This window comes from Camponotus vicinus, unplaced genomic scaffold (genome assembly GCF_025532165.1).
Source record: "Camponotus vicinus isolate PSW18456_S1 unplaced genomic scaffold, iyCamVici1.0 SCAF_14, whole genome shotgun sequence".
NCBI classification, from domain to species: Eukaryota; Metazoa; Arthropoda; class Insecta; order Hymenoptera; family Formicidae; genus Camponotus; species Camponotus vicinus.
This window is the reverse complement of record NW_028141950.1, coordinates 7,526,520-7,548,036: the sequence shown is the minus strand read 5'-3', so window position 1 is coordinate 7,548,036 and position 21,517 is coordinate 7,526,520. Positions and strand designations below refer to the sequence as shown.

The following is a 21,517-nucleotide window of genomic DNA, read 5'->3' as shown; positions in this document are numbered from 1 at the left end:
TTTGATTAAAGCGACTCTTGTGTGCAAATTCTTTGCTCCGCTGAATCTTCGATCTACTGATTTAAATTTACAAATTTGGGACACTATTAGGACAATATTAGGACAATATTATCCCAATATTACGTCTTCTAAATAACATCTCTTATAAATTCCGTCTGGTTCTGTCGCATAACAGTCTGTTTGCAGATTTGACTTTGCAAAATTTTGAGAGCAGTTTGGAGTAATATCGTAATTTCGTAAACCCTCAGATATTACCCATTGATGGATCCTCGCACAGAAGGCTACACCCCTTCATTCGCGAATGTTACAACTAGGTCATTTTAATTTCGTATTAGATAAATCTCAACAGAGATAATAAGGCTGCAATCTTCTTCCCCCGTTCATTAGCATTTCGGAAGTGTCACAATCCCGATTATTGCGTACGCGACACGCATGGCCTGCATCGCACGCGTGACACCTAATGAAGGTGCGGGGCAGGTTGAGGAGCGATCGTCGGTCACAACATCGATTGTGACTGACGTTACATCGCCATGGTGACAGGTGGAAACAAATGTAATACATGCGATCGCGTAGACGTAGACGCGCTGACCCACAGTGAGCCTCACGAGTTCAGTGTGTCACGTGTACGTCAGAAAAGGACCGAGGGTTTCTCCCAATCGTCGACCTCCGCCGGCAAAAGTGTATTTCGCAGATATCGAAAAACTCGAGGTTGCTCGGGGAAGGTGGTTTTGGCCGTGTGCCCGGATTGAGTTGACGTTTCTCGCATCAAACATCTCTTTTTTTTCCATGTACAAGGATTCCCAGGTCCAAGAACTTCTGGATCTGTTTCGATCGATGAATTTTGGGTTTAAATTTGTGCTTGTTAAATTCCTTTTTTTTAAGTTCTAGTTTCGACACTCATTTTCAACGTCAAGAGACATCACGTGATCCAAAAATGACGAATTGGTATCTTTATTTTTAGTCACGTGATGTCCCTTGATACTGAAAATGAGAGTCGAGCGTCATGAAAAGGCGCCTTAAGACTCTTCCAGCCTTCAAAAATAAGTTTCAAATTCCTCGTTGGGATCTTAATTTTTTTGGGAATTCTGGTATCCCTAAAATTGTATCTCTAAATTGTGTGAAACTTCTGAAGTTACTTGCTGATATACATGTGTTGAGAATCGATCTTTAATCTTTCGTGCTCAATCTTGGATTCTCCTTCGAATTTAATTGTCCCCAAGGCCACTGGGTAAGAGGCAAACCTTTCTTTTTTTTTCATGAATGTCATAAAAAATCCTGCAGCTTATCCGAGAATAGTCTTTTTTATCGATAAATTTATGCCAATGTTTCGTGTAACGTTGCTTACATCGACGCGACCTTCGCGCGTGCTACCTTGACCCACACTGTACAGTTCAGTGTGTCACGTGCACGAAATGGATCGAAACCAAGAGTTCAGCATTCTCCTCTCACGATGAGAGTTTTCTTCAACCCTTTAGCGAGTTCACAGTCTCCCCCCCTTCCTCACTCTTTCCCTCTCTCTCTCTCTCACGAATTGAAAATGTTACGTCTTTGTAATCGTTTTCTTATTTCCACCTAAAATCGTTGTATATAATTTTCTGTCTTCGTAATTAATAAATATTTCGACTGTATCCTAATTAATAATTTTTATCAATAATTCCTCATAATCTCTCATTTCCTCGATCAAACAAAATATAAAAGAGTTATGATTGCTGCGCGTGAAGAGATCGATCTTTTGATTTTAAGGCAAGTATACATGAAAACGTAAAGGTTACGTCGCATCATGACCGCGTAATGAGATAAATTTGACGATTTTATTTTATAGTTGGAATTTGGTGACGATTTGAACAACAATTATATTTATTATATTTTATATCTTATTTTTATTTTTTTTATATTTTATATATTATTATATTTTATATTTATATATTATTATATTTTTATATTTATTATATTTATTATATTTTATATTATATATATTTATTATAAGACTAATAAAAATTAATTAATTACTATTATATCCCTATAAGACAGAATATTCCTAGAATATTGTATAAATATTATTAAGTTGATAATATTTATACAATATTCTAGAAATATTGTGTGCTTTGCGATCGGTATAAATTCTAATAATTATGTATATAATAGTCAGTGTGTCATTGCCAGTTTTAATTATTCAAATTGCGCAAACTCGACATTCGTCACCACATTGTTACATGATACGCAATGAACGCATTGTGTTTAGTAAAAAAAAAAACAGGATATGTTCACAACTTGCAGTTCAGTATAAAAAAACCAGACCGACTAGTTTGTTTGTTAAAGTACATAATTCTATTATTCATAATATACATTATTTTCCGCAATGAACAAACATATTTTCCACGAGAAAATAACAACTTGAACAACATATTTTTCACCGAGGCCAGGTAGATCGAAACCAATCAATTAGAACGTAACAAGCACGGCTGAACCTCGCGGTAAAACCGAGGAAACACGCGTAAGAGGAAGAAAAATATTAGGTATAATATAAAACAAGAAAAATAGACATCGTTGCATGTATTTGTACGCATTCATAATATGTTAATATAAATTATGTAACACGCATCATGCAAAAGTATCTCTTCTACGCCGTGTAAATTTAAATTGCTCGCACAAATTGCAATTCGACGCTGGTATTCTTTTATCTCACACAGAAGATCACAGTTTGTACAACAATAAGAGACTTGATGGAAGAGAAGAAGGGGTTATGCCTAGTCATAAAAGTAAAAAGAACCGATTTTTATGTTTTTACATTTTCTTGAAGTATATCATATTGAAAATATTTCCTAAAAGTTTCAAATTAATCGGAAATTGACGGAGTTATAAGTATGTTTCATGAAGCGCCAGAATGTATAACTTTGTTTAAACACGACTATAAAGCTTCAGCTCTGATGTTTTGAGGGCTATCAAGCCAATATATAAAGATTTAAATAAACTAAAATTATATGGGCCCGGAATAGATGATTTTGTGTAAATTAAAAAATCTGCATATTATTTAAAAGTAAACTTGACATAAATTTTAAACGCGTTTTTCTCGAAATTATTTTGTCAAAGTCGGTGAGCAAGATATTTCGAAAACCGTTACATCGATTTGCTTGAAATTTTACAGGCTTCTTCTACATGTAAAAACCTAGTAGATGAACGAAGGATTTTGTTTTTTAATGAATACTTTCTTTTTTACTTAATAAAAAATGAGCAAGTTTTAAGTCGAAAAAGAATATCTTAGGGTCAAATGGCTGCCATCTTGTCCCAAAACAATTTTTCGATTAATCCTTCGTTCATCTACTAGACAATTTCATACATTAACTACAGTTTATCGAATTTTTGATATCAGATGAATCAGTTTTGAATAACACTATTCATCGCGCAGCGCTTTTTAAAAAAACAATATCCGGGAGAATAGTTATAACTTTTACATTTTTTAATATTTTATTTAAAAAAAAATACAATAACATCCTTAATATTTGTACTTTTGAATAAAAATTTATTTGTAAAAAAAAATTATTACACTTTGCAAAAAAAAATTCCCAAACATCATACTTTTTTCGGTCTGTTAACTAGACAACCCCTTAAAGGACTTCTCGAGTAGCAAATCTATATCTGCTGCGAAAGATTTGCGAATTGCTCTATAAAATATTATCGCACGACGATATTTCGCGCGATTACCGCAAAGAGGAGGATAATTATTCATCATCCCTGGGTGTGATGCTGACGTAAAATACTCGACATTCGTAAAGCGCGAACATCCGCGGATTAATTTCAGCAGATGTATCCTGTGCATATGAAGCTTTTACGAGATTCGACATTTTTCTATTCTCGCGATGTAGGTCAGTGTCGACACGTCAAGTGGTTCATTTACTTACGATTTATATTGCAAAAGTTTGTCCTTGTACTCGCGCACGAATAACAGGACAGCTTACTCGGGATAATTAGTATTGATATTTAATAGAATACAATTTCGCGAAACATATATCTAGAAATATGGAGGCCAGCATAAAGTATTCTGTATTCTTGATTTAGTTCCATTCGGTTATATTTTTCAGAAATTTAATTCGCGATATTCAGTTATCAATATATGTGTTTTATTAGGGATTTAATAAATTTGAGGAGAGAGGGGGTAAGAATGATATTTTTGTAAAAATTATATTTTTTCGTAAACGCGAAAATTAATTTCAAATTTAATAAAAAAATTTTAGAAGAATCTCATCATTACATTTAAACGATTCAAGGTGAAAATGTTACATTCATGGGAATAGCGTTAGTAAAAAAAAATTATCCTTATATAACTGTGTCTAATTTTAAACGAGGAAAAAGAGATAATCATGTATTAGAAACGGAAAGAACAAAACTAACTGTTACGTATTATTATGAGAAACGCGTTATGACATGATGAAGTCACATTAGAGTTTTCAATAAAAATTTGTGATGCATGCTCAAGAAAAAAATTGCCTTTATTTTGCTCATAGAGATCAGTATATTTATATCTTTACATAAGGCGTATGAAAAATTTTATTAGGAAATATATATGAATTTTTTATAAATAAATATTATTTTATTTTATTAGGAAATTATTAGAAAAATTTTATTAGGAAATATATATGAATTTTTTTTTAATGAATATAATTTATAAACGAATATAATAAAAATAAAAATAAAGTAATAAAAATATAATAGAAATAAAAATAAAATAAAAGTAATAGTAATAGTAAAAAAGTAAAGAATAAATATAATAAATATAACAAAAATAAATAATAAATATAATAAATATAATAAAAATAAATATAATGAAAAGGTAAATAATAAATATAATAAATATAACAAAAATAAATATAATAAAGAGGTAAATAATAAATATAACAAATATAATAAAAATAAATAAGATAAAAAAGGAACAAACTATAGGGAAATTTAGGCGAATCGAAATGATTTGTGAATATTTTACCAAGCGAAAAGGCTTCTTCTTGGGATCACGAGTAATTTCAGATTTAACGGGCACTAACAGAGACGCGTTATTTATACTTATTATAGTTTCACGGCGCATTTCGCAATAGTAGTGCAGTCTAAAGGTAATGTAATTGCGGCAATAACTCGTTAGTGTCGATAAGAGATATATAAACGTATCGAGGGTAATTAAATGCAGTCGTGACTCAACCGCCTTGACTTTGACCACGTGAATTGCGGGTGATCTTATCCGTTGCAGTAATGTATCTTGCAAATTTACGTGATAACCATAATAACAAATGTGCGTTTTTACTGTGCAAATACCTGCATTCTTGTCAAGCTAGTCTAAGCTAGTCCTTTGCCAACTATTTCATCGATAAATATATATTTTTGATGACAATTAAATCCTATATATCGCGTAATAAATTGAAAAGGAGAAATGACTCAAATTATTCAAATGATTTAAATTAAATTCAATTATATATTTTATACATAATTATTATATTTTATATATATTATTTTTTTATATATATATTATATATATTTTATGCTATTTATATATATTATCCTCATATTCCTTATTTATATTAACCTTCGAATTTAGATGGAAAGATTAAATGTTTGTCATTGATTCACTCAATGAGTCATTTTATGCGAGCAAGAGTTCGATCTAAGATAAGAGAAAAAGAAAAATCTGCAATTTAGAACATATAATCTCTCTCTCTCTCTCTTATAAAGCGCTTTTCAGGCGCAAAGATGAATGTCTTAGTATTCGCGCTACATACTTTTGCTTTGTAGCTTATGTTACTTGTTGAGAAATATCTTATATCCTATAATTACTCAGTTATGCCGTACTACGATGGAAAAATATTCAATTATCATATATCGCCATTTTTAATGAGTTTATAATAACCATTAATTTTATTCTTGCGAAACATTTCAATATCACATTTACCCTACTAACATAAATGATTCTAAAAATATAACTTGTAATATATATATTTAAAATATATATTTTATTGTATAAAAAGACATTAAACAATATTCTATAATAAAATGTAAATGTTATATAAATGTTATATAAATGTAATATAAATGTAATATAAATGTTATATAAATGTAATATAAATGTTATATAAATGTAATATAAATGTTATATAAATCTGTATAGACTATGGGCAAGTTAAATAAAATGTTTTGTGAAAGGCAATAGAAATTAACTTAAATTTCGAATGAGAACAAATAGTAAAAATTTTACATTCGTGCCTATTTCACATTTCATTAAAATTTTATCTTTTAACGAATTACAATTGCTAAGTCAACCATTGTATGTTAAAGACTCACACGCACAATACTTGATAGTAACAAAAACACCTAAGAAAAACACTGTTTAAAAATTCAAAATAGTAGTTGTAAAATTTATAAAATATTTGTTTAATAGAAAGTAAAAGATAGAAAAAGGAAAGAACACGTTGAACAAACTTTTTCATAAAATAGCAAATAATTTCGCTTAAAACACTTTCAATTCAGTCTTCTAAAAAATTATAAAGAGAGACTCTCTTCAGGATTATTAATAATCAACTTTTTAAAACTTTTTACAGCTCTTTTGGCTTTAACAATTTTTGTATTTCATATTCCATTTATACGACATTGTTCATCCGTCAAATTTCTCTTAAAATTAAAACAAGGAATTAAATTAAATTACTCTCGTTCACGTCTCTTTTCAATTTCAAAAAACCACCCCTCCGAAAGACTCACCTTTTGGTCCACTTGGATGAGAGCTATTCGCCCGAATGGCTTGCTAAAGTATCCTAGGACAGTTGCTGCTCAGCTACAGTTAGCTATTGCTTGATAACGCGATCTGCAATACTACCGTGGCGGTTAGCTCGCGATACTTATGTAGGGGAGCGTTTCAGCGCAAGCGTCGCTCACCCCCCGCTGGCCGGCTTCCACCTCTCCATGATGGGCATGATTATCCGACATGATCGTACGTCCATCGTAAATCGTTACATGTCGGAAATTCTTCTCGCGATGCTCGCGAATCATGCAAATTGGACACGCGGGACTGTGAATTAGAGCCTCACGAAACGAGATACATTCGCGAAATCAGAGATAGAGATCTACCTTGTAAGGATATTGGTATCGATGATTTCAAGAAAGCTTCTCCTCGAACTTGTGATCTCGAAGATTTATGATATCAAGTTCATAGAGTTAAATTTCTCTAAAGCTAAAGGTCTCTCTAGGTGGTAAAGAATTTTTTGTAAATTTGAATTCTCATGGATTTTCAAAGATCTAAGATTTTGAAAATTTAATAATGTAATCAAAAGTTTTGTAGAATATATTTCTCTTCTCGAAGATTGTAAAATTAACAAGAAACACACACATATGTATTTTTGTTCAAATTAATATAGATTTATAAAGATAGCCCACAAATATGGAACACATTTTTTTAGAAATATTAACACATGTAAAAGAGCTTTTAAAGAAATGAAGCATCCCTTCAAAGTTTGGCGCGATCAAAACTGTAATATTTTGCTGCATTAAATATTTTTAATATTTAAAATATTTGTTTTAATATGTAAAATACTTTGTAATCATTAATTTGGATTTTTCAAATATTTCTTTAAATATCCTCAAAGTCTCGTATTATTTTTGCGCAAATTTTAAAATTAAAATTGTAAAAAAGCTGGAATTTAAAAATATATATCAAATTCTCATTCACATATTTAATAAATTTATTTTTCGAAATTATATTATCACAAATTTGCAAAACATTCACATGTTTAATAAATTTATTTTTCGAAATTAGATTATCACAAATTTGCGAAAATTTAAGTGATAATACCGATGATATTGTGTTTATGATATGTGATACTTAAAAATAATTTTTTTGTATTATATATCTCATATTTTATATTAAATATAAACTTAACAAGAAATTTTTATATGTGGATTATTAATATTGCCTCTCATAGAGCCGCGATAAGGTGACAAACAATTGATTTTCTGATCAATAAAGGCTAATATTAAAAAAATGTAATACCTATACGTTCAACTAATTATGTTATCGTAACACGATATATTAGAGAGATAATAATAAATGATATTGTTTTGTAAAATGATATTGTTTTAAAAAATGTGAAATTAATTATAATAACTTAAGAAAATGAAGAGAGAGACCTGGAGGATTATTATATAAAAGATTAAACAAGACATTTTACATACTTTATATAACTTTGTAATTAAATTAATTAATGACTCTTGGTGTCTCTAATAATAAGATTTTCATTTTTCGAATAGGAATATGATTTTGCAGAAAAATTAATTTCTCTCATTATTTCGTGCATAAAAGTATTGAGGTAAGATTATCAAAAAATAAATATTTTATGAGATATTTTATATAAAATTTGTATAGTTAGTATAAAATTAGTATAGTTATCAATTGCAACATTTTTTCTAGGTATAATGATATTCAAATCATCAAAAGAAAGCAAAACGCGATGAAAAAGGTCCTAAACCGAATTGTCAATAACTATCGAAAATAAAATCTCCCGAATGGAATTGCATCTTATTTGTTTTAATTGTATTTTATTTGCTTATTTATTTGCGAGATATGTCCTTATGTGTTAATTCTTACGTGCTAATCATGGTAAGTGATTGACATCATCGTATCACGCATTTACAATGACCCACATATGCCTATTCACAGACGTCTTATCTCTCTGTGCCTCTAAATAAATATATACAAAGTAAAATATTTTAATATAAAAATCACTGTTACATGCATCTGTGACCTCTGCTTTTGCCGCGATCGCTAAAAATTGACGATAAGCTGTTCTCATTTATAATGGCAGGCAACTCTATTCTAGCTTTGTGTATTCGATTTACTATAAAATAAGATTTTATTTTCGTAAAATTTTTGTACAATTTTGTACAAAAGTATAAGAGAAAAAAAAATTACTTGTATAAGGACAGAGCAGAAATTTATATTCGCAACTTTATTAATAACTTTGTAAAAGCATGTATTAATCTCACTGAGTTGTGAAATTTTGCGCACCATTTTTCATAAGATATTAAGCCGCATGAAACCTCTATCGCACAACCGCAAAATGTAATTCTGTATTCTTCAAGGAGAGCTGGCCTCACATATCGATATCGCAGCCTGTTTAAAATTCTGCATTGAAAAAAATTTGTAAACGGAAAAGCTCGTTTTTTTTTTATATTGTTCGCAACAATACGTTTTGTTATATAATTGAGTTTTTTCAAAAGAGGTAAAACAACCAGATCATTTGTAAACAAATATATCCAATCAAATTTACAATAAAAAACAACTCTCTAGCTTCAGTTTCAATCAATCTTATCTTTAGCTAAATTGTATTTATTTTTAGCTAAAAAAATGAATTAGCTAAATCGTATTTTTAGCTACAAAAATGAATTTTCCCAGACACTCAGTATAAAAATAGATGATATAAATCGTGAAATATAATAGAAGGATAGAAACAGAGGAAAGGAAGGAGAAGAAGGAATATACAGGCTGGACCATTTTAATCAATCCACGTGAATATCTCGAAAAGGAAAAGTTTTTAAAAAAAATATTTCACAGACAAAAGTTTTATAGTTTTAAGGGGGGCATAAGATAGTGGAAATTATTTGACCTTGGATAGACGTTTAAAGGTCACATGAAGGTCACCTTTAATTTTTTAAATAGAACCCCTTATTTTTTATTTCTTATTCTTATAGCTTATCCCGAGAGCTTTCCAAAACACTATAATTAAGTATTTTTTCATTGAGTATTTTTTGAGTTATGAGGCTTGAAATAATTTCTTAATTTTACATAAACTATAAAATATCTAATAAAATATTCATTTTTTGATTATCTTACCTGAATACTTTTATGCACAAAATAATGTCAGGAATCAATTGGTATAAAGAAAAAACATAATTGTTTTTAAGAAAAAATATGTAACTGTTAATTGCAAATTACATACTTTTTCTTAGAAACAATTATGTGTTTTCTTTACACCAATTGATTCCTCTCATTATTTTGTGCATAAAAGTATTAATGTAAGATAATCGAAAAATGAATATTTTGCTAGATATTTTGTGATTTATGTAAAATTAAGAAATTACTTCAAGCCTTATAACTCGAAAAGTACTCAATGAAAAAAAACTTTATTATAATGTTTTGAAAAGCTCTCGAGGTAAGCTACAAGAACGTGCAATGAAAAATGGGGCTTTTCATTTAAGAATTTGAAGGTGACCTTCATGTGACCTTCAAACAATTATCCAAGGTCATACCAATGGCATCATCTTATGTCCCCCTTCGAGTCGAACAACTTTTGTCTGAAGTATTTTTTTCTAAAATCATTGCTTTGCGAGATATAGCACTGTAAACTTTAAAATGAGAGAGAGAGAGAGAGAGATTTGTTGGAGTCATCTGCGAGATGATTTTCATCATTGCGTGCTGCAAAAGTTTCTACAGGTTCGGATGTCGTGACTAATTTGTGGTAGTTTGTAGCAGTTCATTGCAGGATCGGTCGAACGAAAAATTGAAGTTTGCGCAACCACTCTTGATCGCTAATGATCTCTCGTCAGGGTCGCGGAGACACGCATCCTAATGCGGAGATGCACGCACGCGAGTAATGCGAGCGCAGCGAAACTGCGCTCTTGGTTGTACGGATGATGGCACTTTAAAGAGTTACACCGCTTGTGCTAAATCATCGATCAAATGTTGGTATTGGTATTGGTACATTGTTCAATTCTACCCAAATGACAGCTATTTTCAGCACGAACGTATCTTGCCTGAATATTCGTGCATCATTTAGTTTAAAAAAAATATCAAAATGTTATACGAGGAAGTATAAAGGATAATCGCATGCATTGTTAATGTTCTGTCATTTCGTCCCAGCTGCAATCGGGAGAAGCTTCAAGTCTCTTCTCGAGACTACAATACCCTGCATATGTCACATATTTGTACTCGCAAAAATAAAAAAAAATTTTAATAAATTTCTATCGATATTATTTTATTTATTTATTATTTATTTTTATTTATTATTATTATATTTATTATTATTTTATTATAAGGGTTGTAAATCAAGGATATAAATTAGCATCGCATGAAAATGTATCAAAAGCAAGAGGGAGGGAATACATGAAATAACTGTTTAAGCAACGACTGCTAAAAAAAAAAATATTGTCGACCTTTTAGGGATGATTGCGCGGCCATCTATTTCGTCTCACGCAACTCGATTTGTCTCTCTGTTTTGGTATATTGATTTCTTTAAGGTCACGCATATATCGAATTAACCGTTAATGGAGACGCATCGCGCATTAACCAGGTCGCCCCATAGTCGGAGGAAATCCGCCATTCAGGGGCCCCTCAGCTGGGAACACGGCGCGAAACCTGCTCCAAATTATTATGTAATCGCTCGTATCAACATGCACTCTTCAGCGACCTGGGGACGCGATTGGCATAATGCGCGATAATACGTCGCGTTCGCAATTCCATGTAATGATGGTGTATCAATCATCGACCCTTTCGAAGGGAGCGCACCATTTTGGATGTTCGAAAATAAAACCGACCATTTGTACGATACTGCAGGGAAGATAATAAATTAGTGTCCATTATTTTTAAAAATCGCTCTTTGTTTTTTTAAATAAAAAGTATTTTTAATGAAAGTTTTTTAAATAAAAAGTATTTTAAAAAAATAATAAAGAGCGCAACTTTAATCTTATAAAAATAATAATTTATATTGATAAATTTTAATTTTGTAAAATATACAATTGCATTTCTTATGTTAATCTCTAAAAATTTAATAATACAAGGCAAATTAAATATATGATGAATTATTTTGAGCGTATTATATATTTTGGAAGCTCGAAAATAAAACTGATTATTTGTATAATATTGCAATGAAAGAGAATAAATAAAGAATGTTTTTAAAATTAAGAAATAATAAACTTTGAATGAAATGTTTCTAAAATTGAAAAATCTGTATGTTTTCTTTAAATATTTTAAAAATAATAAAGCAACTTTAATTTTATAAAAATAATAATTCATATCAATAATGATTTTTAGTTTGTCAGGTATATGTATATGATTTCTGAAAATTTAATAATTCAAAATAAATCAGATGCAGATTTTATTAAAGTCTCAAGAAATAAAATCCTTTTAATTGCATTTTTAAAACTCAGTTAATCAAATTTTTTTCTTTACTAGTAAATTAAATAATCATTTTCATCTCATAATATTTTTGTTAAGAAGCAATTGTGTTTTAAATAATTATTGAAATATAATTATTAATAATCTTATGCAGATTAAAATAGAAAAAACATAGTGCATAACATTTCCCGTTTCAAAGATATGATAAGAACGTGATATTCACCGAAGTAATGTATAATACAATGTTATTCTATCATACATATGTAGATTCACATGCGTTCGACTCACTCGAGTAATCAACGTATTATTCTCGATCAGGAGAGCGTGGCCATTTTAACCCTTTCGCGCTTAATGACAGCTATTTTATAAATTAATCGACGGATTACACATATAAAAGCTCGTCAGAAAGCAATTTAAGCCTATTAAGAGCAACTGCGAAATATCGAAAGATCGAAGAAGAATTACAAATATATGTGTAAAAGATGTTTCAGATTTTTTTTTTCAATCTAATAAATATATATTTCAAAAATATTACAAAAGGCAAATAATTTATGGAACATATTGAATTGGAATGGATGCAAATAATTTATGGAACATATTGAATTGGAATGGATGCGACTAGATTAATCATAAATAATTGAAAAATCATTCTCGATATTTCTGTTAAAAGGAAAAACAGATTTACCTATTTAAACAATACATCAATTGTTCCATTGCCAATTATTCTATCGTCATTTCAGTCTCGTCGTCAATCAAGATGCCTCAAATTTTGATTTAAAAAATTTCTCTGGTCCTTTAGATATTTTTGCACAAAATTTCGAGTAAATTTAGATAGGTGCAACTTTTTAAAATAAATTTCATACCATATTTTATATTCGTACCATCGAGGAGGAAAAATATAAAATGTGGAATGGTATGATTATAAAATTTATTTTAAAAAATTGCACCTATCTAAGTTTACTCGAAATTTTTTGCACAAAAATATCTAGAAGACCAGAGGAAAATTTCTCCATATTTTATATTCATACCATCGAGAAGGAAAAAACTATTTAAATTTCAAATGTTAAATTCGAAAAAGTACTGAAAAGATTGAATGGCTTTTATAAGATAAGCATTTTTCATTTTTTTATCACGAATTAATATTTTTTTTATCACGAATTTTTTTTATCAAGAATTACAATTATTACAAGATTATATATTGCATACTCGATATTTTGCTCAGACATTAAATATGTACAGAGATATATATTTATAATTTTAAACATAATCTCTTCATAAATACATTTTTAAATAGGCATTATTAAACATAATCTCTTTATAAATATATTTTAAAATAGATATTTACCTGCTTGAAAAAATAAAATAAAACTGTGATTGCAATATGGAGCATGTGTTTAATGTATATTTTTATTCTGACATTTAATATCGATTTAAAGTCAATTTAAATAATATAATAAATAATAAATCATATAATAATACGACACAGCGCAATATCACTGCCTAAAGAACGAAAAACATAACAGTCACACGCGCATGTGACTGTACAATATTATACTGATTGCTATTGCATTATACTATTATACTGAACTTGGCCAGTTGGTCGCTCATAAGGTCAATATAAGAGAGCAAAATTGTTAAAAAATCGATACAATTTTTTTTTTAATTTTCCGAACCCTAATAAAGGGATTTCATGAGATTTCCTTAACTCTCCGTCTGCAATTGTTAACAACTCATACGAAAATTCAAATTATCCAAAGTAAAAAGAGAGGGAACCTCGTTTCCTTTTTTAAAAAAACTGGTTAATAGAAAAAAATCTTATTCATTAAACGATCAAGGTATGATAGTCTGTCTTCGACTAGCATACAATCAAAATTATGGTAGGATCGTAAACAACCTAGATTGCAGATTGTCAGTATTTTCGCAAGAAAATGAATTTTAATTTTTTTTCAAGTTCAAAAATTAAAATTTTTTTTAAGTGCCATTTTTTGGCACTTTTCTAATTTTGATACTTAAAATGAGTTCTTCTAATGTGACGAACACAGAAAAAAAAATATATAATATTCTTGCATATAATTTCCAATTATTCAAATACAAACGTGTATTTCTAGTAAAATATCTCATGTTTCAGCGGCTTTTTGAAATTATTTAGACGAGTCCTTGATTGTTGCGCCTTTTTAATTCATTTCCCTTCTATCACTATTCGATCAAAAATTATTTATACAGATAAAATTATTTATATAGATAATTTAATTATTTATTATTTCAGGTCTCAAAATAATTATACTTATTGGAGTCGCAAAAATAAGTATTTGTATTCTTTTGAAAAGTCATAGTGCAAAGTGCAATAGCTTTCCTTACTATTTATCGCAAAGTTATATATTTAAAAAAATGTCCATTTAAAAAGTCAATTTTTCAAAAAATTTCCATTTCTGTTCAAACTTCGATTTTCATACAGAAAAGATTTCAATATTTGACTTCAACACAGTGATTGGACGATGTTACAGAGACTTCAAGGAGTAACCCCAAATTTTTTCAAATTTTTTTAAAACTTGGAACAATAAAAAAAAAATTGGGGAAACGATCTGACTCGCAATTCGCGCTAAGTAAAAATAATCTCGCAGTGTTCGCTTTTTCCTTAGGGCGGGTTTTCACGCGATCGCATTCGCTTTTTCCTTAGGGCGGGTTTTCATTTCACGCTCATTTTCCAGCTAAAAAACGTCACGTGACTAAAAATAAAGATACCAATTCGTTTTTATCACGTGATGATGTCTTCTGACGCTAAAAATGAGCGTCGATTGAAAACCTACCCTTAAATATATACGAGAAGCGATCAGGATTATTTTTAAAAAGATTTTTTAAGAATTATATCAATTAAAATTGTTAAAAAAACGGAATAAAGCTATGAAAATTTTTACTTAAGTTTAACATTTATATAAGAGAACATAATTGAAAATTTTGTATAAAATAATTTAATTCTCATTTTTTTCCAAAAAAAATCTGTTTTAAAAAATATAAATTATATTTTATAATAATTTATCATGTAAATTTATTATAATAATTATATAATATTTATATAATAATTATATAAAATTATATACAATAAAATATATTATATGATTGAATTTACATAATGAGAATATAATTGACATCTTTTTATAATTATGTAGTGAAAAAAAAAATAAATTGTTTTGCAGAAATTAAATATAGAGAATATATACGATATACGCACACATATATTTCTCAATATTATTTAATGTATTTCGTTCTCATCGGTAGAAGCAAACTGACAAATACATAGTGATCGATGGAATTGATACGACGCATGTTTAGTATTTTAAATAGTATTTTTGGAGAGACTGCCTTTTTTCTCATTTAAATTACAATTCATACAATAAAATCAGACAATTAATTGGTAATTAATGATTAACAATAGCAATTAATGTTTGTGATTTTCACACATATCTGAAGATTAAGAAACTGTTGAATTTCCTCAATATCGTATGTGCTTTGATTAAATGATAGTTTAATTAACATCAACGGTAACATTTATTTCCTACAAGTAAACGGGAACGATTTGACCGAAGATAACTAGTCGTGAGTCATTAAAGTAGCTGCGCACATTTGTTGATAATATTACATACAGTTTCGCAACTCTTTAATCTTTTTTCGCACTTCGATGATATTCTGCATTAACATACAAGGAATTAAAATTTCGCTAATTTCAAAAGAATGATCTCTTGTCACGTTCGAGTAATCGTATTTTACTTTTGCATAAAAAAATGTTTATACTTTTTTACTGCTTTTTTATAAAAAGTAAAAGAATTAAAATTAAACAGTAAACATATTTCTTTTCTGCAAACATATTTTCATTTTAAATGTGGATTATAAAATATTGAATGTAATATAATATTGTGTAATCTTTTAATATTCTACGACATCACACATCTATTTAGAAATATTCAAACAATTTTATCTACACGAAAATCTTATTTTACATCTGTATTCTCTAAAGTAAAATGTTTGTATTTATACATATATCAGTTAAATATTTAATTTATTGCGTTCTTAATTATTAGAAATTGAAAGAAAAATGCAAGAGACAATGGATCATTCAAATGAATCTAGCTATCATATTGATGTGATAGGTTACTAGCAAATCTCTCCAAATTACACTTAAAATCTCGTAATAAAATTTAAAACATATATATTATCCCTCTGCTACATGTACATCTAAGCATAAATCATTTTGTGTTTAGAATCCTAGTGGTAAGTATGGTAAATTCATGTATAATACATTAATTTATATGTTTTATGTAACAAAGCTAAAAAATGATTCTCTAAAATTGCCCCAGTTATGCTTGTTTCATACATCATAAACCTTGTTTTGTAATATATGTTGCAAATATGTATTTATATATATATGAATTTATTTCCAAATTTAACCATTTCCAAAAATCTTTATCTTTCAGGACAAATAAAACACTTCAATATATTTTTTAAATTTACTTTCATGGCCACAGAATTTATTGATTTATTAAAAGAAATAGATTTTTTATCTTATATTAGTTGTTTATTATTTGTGTCATCTTCGAATTGGAATTGGTATTTTTCGGAAATACGACATTTATACATTTTTCTTCGGTTGTCCATGATCTCTTTTCTCGATATTACTGTATTAATATCAAAAATACATCAAGATCTATGATGGGGCAATAAAAATGCTTGTTGAAATGTTGAAGTATGTATCGTACTGCAAATGCATTAAATATTACACAGGAATAGAAGATTAATAAAAAAATTAAGAAAAAAAAAAACATTTATTATATTTTAAAATTGAAAGATTGGGAATTCTATCAAAATATTTACTTTGTCAATATATTTAAAAACTTACACAAAAATGAAACTTAATCTCAATATTTAATTGATAAAACATGCTTTCTCTCAATGTATGTCATGTAACTTTACATTTCAATTTCAACTTAATTATAACTGACTCAATCATATAGTGTATGTTTCAATGCAAATAAATAGGATACAATAAGAAAATGAGACTTTATCATACATGTGATTAAAAGTTAGCCAATCAATATTACAATACAATAATTTTGTAGCTAAAAGTAATCTGCCATGACACTCTTTAATATTTCGTGTAACTTTTTCATTATTCTACTAATAACAATCGTACAAAGTTATTAAGCAATAATTAATTGCATAGTTCATTTTTAACTTTTATCAAGCTGGAAGATACATTTAATATTAAACAATCTCTATATTTTGCGGTAAGGTAAGTGGATTCCCAAAAAAGCATTTTCAAATATTATTCCTCCTAATGTTGATAGTTTCCAATATTAATATCCCATATCAATGATATCCCCAAATCAATGACATTATGATATATGCGCTCTTACACTTAAAATATTAATTATAATTAATTAATATTAATTAATGATGCCTCAAAGATTCTTTGATTGCATCGTTAATTTACTATTATCCTATTGCAAAGCACAAAATTATCAACAAAAGTAGAATAAGAATAATTTTACGCTTAAAAATATGTGTACATAAAAAATCAAGCCTAAAAAAAATGTTTCGATTTGAAATATCAAGTTCAAATTCTGATTTAAATAAGGTATACCGCAACAATCAGCGTATGATGTTGGGAGAGAACACCCATTGGTACGAATTTATAGTCGTCAAGATTAAAAGACAATGAGAAAGAGAGAGAGAGAGAGAGAGATAAGAGAGAGAGGTTTCTCACGAGTTTTCGGCAATTTATTTCGCGCTCAGCTGGAGCTTATTTAGTCCGTTGGATGATGTGAATTCCGCTATCTGTGTGCACGGGCGAGGACAGCTCGCCAACCTTCAGCGTAAACGCCGCTTGCTCGAAGGGCTTCTGCATCGCGCCTCGACTGAAGGGCCCGAGGTCACCGCCGCGCTTCGCCGAACTGCAATCGCTGTACTTGGAGGCGAGTTCGGCGAACGTCGCTTTGCCGGAAGCGATTTGTTCTCTATAAGCTGTAGACAATATATTTTCCATGTAACATTGCACGTCAAGAGGAATATTCTACTCGTAAGCTATGCGAATGAAGAGTATTTATCAAGAATTACATTTAACAAGTTCAAGAGCCTCTTCCTTTGACCTAGTAATATTCTCTTCTCGCCAGGACGAAGGTCGTCGAGAGCCCGAATGTTTCACAAGTAGGTGAGAGCATTGCACTTCTTCCGGACCATCCGCCTTGCCGTTGTCAGACGGATCCGCCGGTTTATCAGGTCTGTCCCATTGGCTCTCCTTAGTATAAATATTTAAATAATAGTGCTGACCTGCAATCGTGACATAAATTACTATAAAATTCACTGGCAGATTTTACTATACAACATGTTATTTTTATAAGTATAATAAAATTATTTAAGACAGACATTTAAATCTGTATTTTCCTCACTGCTTGTATTTTATACTCGTTAAAAATTAAACTTAAAATTGGAACTTGAATTGAGCTTAAAATTGAAACTTAAATATGCTAAACAGAGTAACCATTAGAATCGTCAATAATATTAGAAATAAATTAAAAAAAGCTATTGACAATTTGTGAAGTATACTTTGAGATTGAATTTTAGGCTCACATATTTTTCATCAAATAATTTTATAAAACAATGTTATCGCTTCCCTTGAGAATACTTGTCTCGTAACGTATACCAAGTTGATATCTGAATAGCTGTTTTTATTTAATAAGGTTTCAGCTCGAAAGACAAGCCAAGGTGCATCGCTGCTAAATTTTCAAGAGTCAAAATTTCTGACAGATCAATAAAAAAACTTTCGTAAATCAAACTCTTCACTTTTCGACAACGAATGCTTGCAGGAGGCGGAACCTCCTGACGAGGAAGGACCTCGAGGAGGCGGATCCTCCGACCTGGAAAACGGCTTCTTCAAACTCAAAACTCGAGTATCACGCCAAGTACGATTGCGAGGAGGCTCGAGCAGAAGGCCTGGCCTTCTTCGATTGATCGTCTCGGCGAAAAAAATGCCGGCGGACGCCGGTGACGGGATTCGTTCCGGGCCGATCCCGAGAGCGCGCGAATGACATACCGGTCGACCTGCTGAGGCGCTTCTCCCAACCCGCTGGTAGCTCCTCGTCCGCCATCGCCGTGTCCTGGAGGGTATCTTCGGGATTACAACTCTCGTCGTTCTCTCCCTCACGTCAAACGCCGCGGATCGCCTCCATTGCATGCGCCAGAGAGAAGACTGAGAGATGTCGTGGCCTGTTTTTAGGTGATCCCTGAAGGCGATACTCCCTCTATGGACATTGGAAACGTGGACATGAACTACAAAGCCATGGTCCATGAATGTTCTCAGAGGGTAATATACAGGGTGTCCTAGACCACCCGTACACCCCTTTTCTTTCAAAAACTAAGCATTTTAGAGAAAAACGTTTTCGACAAAAATTGTATGGTTTTGAGGGGAACATAAGATGGTGTCATTGGTTTGACCTTGGATGGCATCGTTAAGGTGAGGTCAAGGACACCTTTAATTTCTTAAATGGAACCACCTATTTTTTATTGCATATTCTTATAGCTTATGTCGAGAGCTTTCCAAAACACTATAATAAAGTATTTTTTCATCAAGTACTTTTCGAGTTATAAGGCTTGAAATAATTTCTTAATTTTACATAAACCATAAAATATCTAGTAAAATATTCATTTTTCGATTATCTTACCTTAATACTTTTATGTACAAAATAATGAGAGGAATCGATTGGTGTAAAGAAAACACATAATTGTTTCGAAAAAAAAAATGTAATTGTTAATTGCAAATTACATTTTTTTTTTCGAAACAATTTTGTGTTTTCTTTACACCAATCGATTCCTCTCATTATTTTGTACATAAAAGTATTAAGGTAAGATAATCGAAAAATGAATATTTTACTAGATATTTTATGGTTTATGTAAAATTAAGAAATTATTTCAAGCCTTATAACTCGAAAAGTACTTGATGAAAAAATACTTTATTATAGTGTTTTGGAAAGCTCTCGACATAAGCTATAAGAATATGCAATAAAAAATAGGTGGTTCCATTTAAGAAATTAAAGGTGTCCTTGACCTCACCTTAACGATGCCATCCAAGGTCAAACCAATGACACCATCTTATGTTCCCCTTAAAACCATACAATTTTTGTTGAAAACGTTTTTCTCTAAAATGCTTAGTTTTTGAAAGAAAAGGGGTGTACGGGTGGTCTAGGACACCCTGTATAATGTGTACAATTTCTGGTTTTGTTCCGTGCTATGTGGATGAAATGCCGGTAGCACCAGAGTATAACAATCATTATTTTGAAAATAATATATAAATATGATAAGTAATAATTTTTAGAAAAATAATTTTTATAAATTAATAATTAAAAAATTAAACTACTAATTTTTATAAATTACTTGAGAGTACTGAATGTATGAGAGTACTGAAACCTCCTCACCTGGCAAATGCCTTTGTTAAGGCGGAGATACAGGGGAGGAAAAATTGAGGAGGAAATATTTTTTTATTTATTTTTATTTTTTTTAATAGAGTTTTTAAACAGAGAATATAATACATGTAAAAAATATATATTACATAATTATAATATATACAACGTAAATTATAATTAATTTGCAATTACATAAAAAACACATTACAAAATATTAAATTATGTAATATAAAAATAATTACATTACAAATATATATATTAGAAAATTTAATGCAGAATATATAAAATACAATGCATTAGAAATATGTATTACAAAATATAATACAAATTTAATATAAACTATAATTTTAAACTTAATACAAAATAAAATTTATTACACGAAAGTGTCCAAAGTATACGTATAATATAAAATTTACTAAAAATTTTTACTTAGACCAGACAAGACTGATTAGTGATGATTAATTACGCGATATTTATTATTAATAATCAACATAAAATAATAGAATTTAATTAATTTTATATAAATAACGTATAAACGTAAATAATCATGATCAAAAGAGTCATTAATAAAATTGTTGATCATTTCTTCGATTGTAGAACAAAGTATTTGCATTATTGACGCATTTCGTGTAGACCATGAAAAGAAATATTTAAAACGTGTAAAGATAGAACAAGCTTTGATGCAAATCAAAGATTAAATTACAAAATAAATTGCGATTTAAAATTCGCGAGAAAACGCGACAAATAAATAAATCGACAATAATCGAATATTCAATTGCGAGATACGCATAATTTTTATAATATAATAATCGAATCAATAAACAGGCGTGCGATATAATTATTATCACACAAATGTTGACAGACGAAGATATTTTAGCAAACATTTGTGATCCGTATTGTTTATGAACATAAAATTCACTGTCCGATG

The 21,517-nt window shown here is 29.5% G+C and overlaps 2 protein-coding genes across 2 annotated transcripts in view; both read right to left on the bottom strand.

Annotated features, from left to right (window-relative positions):
• Gs2 (glutamine synthetase 2) overlaps positions 1–6,895 on the bottom strand; it is a 35,914-nt gene extending 29,019 nt beyond the window's left edge. The window contains exon 1 of the mRNA XM_083088793.1: positions 6,736–6,895. The gene's annotated coding sequence lies outside the window, so the exon portion shown is untranslated. The remainder of the gene's footprint in view (positions 1–6,735) is intronic.
• Positions 6,896–15,354: 8,459 nt separating this feature from the next.
• On the bottom strand, positions 15,355–19,384 carry LOC145965143 (putative peptidyl-prolyl cis-trans isomerase dodo). The gene is made up of 3 exons (XM_083088504.1): positions 19,224–19,384; positions 18,248–18,460; positions 15,355–18,154 (listed from the first exon to the last, which is right to left on the bottom strand). Exons 1-3 carry the CDS (start codon positions 19,276–19,278, stop codon positions 17,934–17,936), a joined length of 489 nt encoding a protein of 162 aa, XP_082944630.1. The 5' UTR covers positions 19,279–19,384; the 3' UTR covers positions 15,355–17,933.
• Positions 19,385–21,517: the final 2,133 nt, after the last annotated feature.